Here is a 4874-nt window from a genome sequence, read left to right as displayed (position 1 = left end):
TATAGATTATACTCAAACATATGCAAATATATTATCCAGCAGACTAGATCTAATTTAGCTATAATTTCTTGCAGAGGTGAAGTGATCCAGGTACAAAAATATTTATTGCGGAAAATTAATATTTGAAAGAAATGTTTTTGAATGTTTTTTGAAGATCAATATTGTTTTAACACAATAACTTTTTATAATTTAGGATGATATAAAGGTCACTGAACTAAGAGAAAACAGGAAATTGCTTGATGAGAAGACGTCAATTTTAGAGTAATGAAGAAAAAAACCACTAACAAAAACTCAATATTTTCTAAAATTTAATTTCAACCATTAGTTAATTATTAAAACAACTATCTCTATTACTAATATATAAGGGGCTGGAAGAATGTAGCTGAAGTTAACGATTTAGGCCAACTCAATATCATGGAAAACTATTTAGCTTCTTCTATCAGCCATATCAAAAATATCCTAAAGGTTACTGCTTGTTAACATATATAATAAAGAATATTTATTCTAAATATCAAATATGATTGAAATTTTAACACAAATCTATATCCTCTTTCAGGTAATCCAAGAAGAGCAGCAAATAATGATATGATTTCAAAATGATAAAACATTTTTGTATCTAACCAGTTCTAAGTGGATAAAAATATTATACAATAAGTATCATATATATATATATATATTATTTTCATCAGCGACTCATATGTGATATGTTAATAATTCCTTTGTAGTATATATACAATAATATTTATGATTAACCTAAGTTAAAATAAAGGAGAAGTGAAAATACATGCATATAATGCATTAATTTTGTCCCCCAAAAAATGATTAAAAAACTGAAAAAATACAGTAGTATAATTAAAAACAAAGGCTTGCATAGGTTCCGTAATTAATCTTCTTCTCTTCACGAGAACACACATCTTTTTTTCAACATTTGACCACTCAGGAGTCAGGACCTTTCGGCGTAATTTCGTCGTCTCCCCCTTTGCTTAACTTTGTTAAGTATTTTTCTTACTTTTTGACCAAATAAATAAAATATTGAATTTGAAAAGAAAAAAAGAAAAAAAAATTACATAAATATGTATAGAGGTATACAAACAAATTGAAATACATCCAAAAGAGAGAGTGAAGGCAAAAAACATTAAAGCGGAAAGAAAGGGGTAAAACAATAATAGAAACAGGAGAGAAGCAGAAGTAAGAAGTAGTAGAAGAAAGAAACAAAAGTACTTCTTCTTCTGCTCTCTTCTCAGAACTTGTTTTGTACTTTCTTCCTTCTTCCCTTCTTCTTCTTGTTGTGAGCTCCCTACCCCCCAATCTTCACTTTCTTTTCACTCCTTCTTCAGGTGAATTCTTCTTTCTTCTTTCCCCCCAAATTTGCTCTTCTGTGTTTTGTCAAAGTTTTGTTTTTTTATTACTCAGATCTTATCCTCGTCCTCCTGGTTCTGTTTTTAATTTAATTTTATTTATTTTGTATTTCGTTTCGAATTGGTTTTTTTTTTTGTTTCTTCCAAGATTAGGGTTTTGTTTGTAGATCAGTTCGTCGTCGCTGTTGATTAAAATGAGAAATTTTTATGTTTTTTTTTTGGATCTGATTACAGTAGTGGAAGTGTTGCTTTCTCACAGTTATTGAATTTGTTAAACGGTGTTAGCTAGTTCCAATTTTGTTATTGGTATGCTACTGAACTTGTTTCATTAGAAAGTGCTAATCCAATAAATTGTAAAGTTTTGTGCTTTTTTTTTTTTTGACTTGCATTCTTTGAACATTTTGGTTAGTGAAACTTTATGTATGATCATGATTCATGAATGTTAGAAGGATTTATTATAAGTGTATTTTCCTGGATGGTTTCATTACTAGGTGTGAGCATTGTTCTGTTTATGAGAGGCAACTGTAGCTGGGAAGCTCAAGATTTTTGTTGTTAGCTGTGGGCCTTTTTTATATACCTGTGGGGATAAAGAAACAATCATGGGCTTACTCTGCAGCAGAAGTCGACATCATACTGAAGATACTGAAGAGGATACACAGGTTGACATCACTAGCTCTTGGCTCTTTTAAACACTATTTGATTCGATGTATGTAAGTATTAGTTCTGATGATTCAAGAGTTCACATGGTTAATCTACAGGCTGCTGAGATCGAAAGACGGATACAGCAAGAAGCAAAGGCTGAAAAGCATATTCGGAAGCTTCTGCTACTTGGTATGTGATCTCTTGCTAATATACAAATACAATCATGGACAATCTATTAGCGCGGATAGAAACAATGTAGATAGAGTAAAATTTTGTTAACTACTTGGAGAGTGATCTGCTGTTGCATTAGACTTTCTTGCTCTGTGTAAACCTTTTTCTTTATATCTACTTCTCTGAAGTTTTGCGCCTTCTGTATTTTGTTAACTTGCGAGTTTACACTAACTTCTTGACTATTCTTCCTGTAAAAAAGGTGCTGGAGAATCTGGAAAATCTACAATTTTTAAGCAGGCAAGTCACAAGGAAAATTGGTTTTAGTCTTTCACTTGAAATTTATTTATGAATTGTGTTAATAGAATGGGACAAACTTACTAAATTTGCAGATAAAACTTCTCTTCCAAACGGGATTTGATGAAGGGGAACTAAAGAGCTATGTTCCAGTGATCCATGCCAATGTCTACCAGACTATAAAAGTATGCAGTATTTGAAATGGCTTTGTTGGGTTTATACTTTTAATTGGTGGCGTTTTCGAGTTCTTTCGATTAAATTTTTTTAGAGAAGCAGTTATATATTATTAATATGGTCATATCTTGACCTTAGTATGTTGTACATGTAGCTTATCAGCTACTCTATATTGTTGAACAGTTATTGCATGATGGAACAAAGGAGTTTGCTCAAAATGAAACAGATTCTGCAAAATATATGTTATCCACTGAAAGTATTGTAAGTGGTCAAATTCTTAGGTCACTTGAGCTGTCTTTTGTTAGAGTTTTGAGTATTGTAAAGTACATTATCTTATGGTTCTCGACTTGTTATCCTAATATCAGGAAATTGGGGAGAAGCTATCTGAGATTGGTGGTAGGTTAGACTATCCACGTCTTACAAAGGACCTCGCTGAGGGAATAGAAACACTATGGAAGGATCCTGCAATCCAGGTGTGTTTGTGTGTGGCCATTTTCTTTACTGTTGCACTCCAAGTTGAATACATGATTTCAATTCTTCTATCCTGGTATGCACTTTTATGTGAATGTCTAGATTTTTCATTTTGTAGGAAACATGTGCTCGTGGTAATGAAATTCAAGTTCCTGATTGTACGAAATATCTGATGGAGAACTTGAAGAGACTATCAGATATAAATTATATTCCAACAAAGGTACAGCCTAAGTATCACTATTTGTTGAAAACATTGGAAGTAGTGACATAAGCTGGCTGAGTTGAATTCATTGGATCAGCCTCGCGGGATCAATTCATCAACAAACAGTAGACTTTTGCTTTTCATAGCCTAGTTAATCCTATTCTATATATATATAGCTTTAAGAGCTTCCAAACGACACATCTTCTAGGGTCAATCTGCATCTTCTGTGACTATGTGTCCTCATTGGTGCAGTTTTAAGAGCTTCCAAATGTGTTGTTATGTGTCCTCATTGGTGCAGTTTTAAGAGCTTCCGAACAACACATATCTTCTTCTTGGGTGCCGGCAAATTTTAGAGACTAGGGTCAATCTGCATTTTCTGTGACATGCATGCGTCTTCTGTAATGTGTCCTCATTGTTGCATATTTTTCTATGTTGGTGTTTCAGGAGGACATTCTTTATGCAAGAGTTCGTACAACTGGTGTCGTGGAAATACAGTTCAGGTGCCAACTACTTTGTATTTTACCTTTCTGCCTGTTTAATAGGGCATTTTTTATGCAAGTCAGGTCACAAGCTTTGTTAATAGGATGAGAAACTGTCTGATACGTCCTAAGTTTTTAGTCTGGTGCACAAGCTTTATAATTAGCCTAGGCAGTTTGTTGTCAACTGTAGCTGTGTTGACAGCTTAGGAACAATCATTCCGCAATGAGCTAGAGAGCTAACAGTGTAAAAGCATGGTAGGTTTCTAGATTTGATCGCATTTTAAATTGGAGTGTAGATTCTCTCGTTAATCAAGTGATGTGTAAATTGAATAAAACTGCTCACTAGCTTGGATCCTATGATTGCCATTTTTTTTATGTACTAACAGAATCATACTAACTTCTATACCAGTATCAAACTTGTTGTTGACGTGAATGTACTTACAACACTCCTTTACCTAAGACGGATTCACCTATGATGGTATATGAGTAGTAAAAGCTTGATTTTTTTGCAGCCCTGTGGGAGAGAATAAGAAAAGTGGTGAAGTCTACCGGTTATTTGACGTGGGTGGACAGAGAAATGAGAGGAGGAAATGGATTCATCTGTTTGAAGGTGTAACTGCTGTGATATTTTGTGCTGCCATCAGCGAGTAAGCTCGCTCATTTTATTATAAATTAGAAGGTATCCTTGGGCTGCTGTTCACATATAATCATATATCACAACCGAGAGTATTGATCATAGGTACGACCAAACGCTCTTTGAGGACGAGCAGAAAAACAGAATGATGGAGACCAAGGAATTATTCGACTGGGTTCTGAAACAGCCCTGTTTCGAGGTTTTTGTTGTTTTCTTTATATCCTTTTGGGTTTAAACGTTAAAGAGAGACTCTTGAGATTGGTGGTTTACAAAAGATTTGGTTCTCTGACGCAGAAAACATCCTTCATGCTGTTCTTGAACAAGTTTGACATATTTGAGAAGAAGGTTCTAGACGTAAGAACTGAAGCATAGTTTATTTGTTTAGATATAGGCAAGCAAGTCTTGTGGTTTAATAAAACTTTCTTTATTCCATGTGCATAGGTTCCGTT

At 33.9% G+C, this 4874-nt stretch overlaps 2 protein-coding genes across 2 annotated transcripts in view; both read left to right on the top strand.

Moving 5' to 3' along the window:
- The window catches only part of LOC104714096 (agamous-like MADS-box protein AGL65), a 2188-nt gene extending 1510 nt beyond the window's left edge, over positions 1-678 (top strand). The window contains exons 5-8 of the mRNA XM_010431352.2: positions 75-90; positions 194-261; positions 366-465; positions 557-678. Coding sequence (XP_010429654.2) covers positions 75-90; positions 194-261; positions 366-465; positions 557-589 — 217 coding nt within the window. The 3' untranslated portion in view covers positions 590-678. The remainder of the gene's footprint in view (positions 1-74; positions 91-193; positions 262-365; positions 466-556) is intronic.
- The window catches only part of LOC104714094 (guanine nucleotide-binding protein alpha-1 subunit), a gene marked incomplete in the record, with an annotated part of 4988 nt that continues 1215 nt past the window's right edge, over positions 1102-4874 (top strand). Inside the window, 11 exon segments of the mRNA XM_019229602.1 lie at positions 1102-1337; positions 1850-2017; positions 2117-2189; positions 2431-2468; positions 2561-2650; positions 2823-2900; positions 3005-3112; positions 3229-3330; positions 3757-3812; positions 4304-4438; positions 4531-4624. Coding sequence (XP_019085147.1) covers positions 1958-2017; positions 2117-2189; positions 2431-2468; positions 2561-2650; positions 2823-2900; positions 3005-3112; positions 3229-3330; positions 3757-3812; positions 4304-4438; positions 4531-4624 — 834 coding nt within the window.

This window comes from Camelina sativa, chromosome 9 (genome assembly GCF_000633955.1).
Source record: "Camelina sativa cultivar DH55 chromosome 9, Cs, whole genome shotgun sequence".
NCBI lineage: Eukaryota > Viridiplantae > Streptophyta > Magnoliopsida > Brassicales > Brassicaceae > Camelina > Camelina sativa.
The sequence above is the reverse complement of the archived record's forward strand: the minus strand, read 5'-3'. Positions and strand labels throughout refer to the sequence as shown.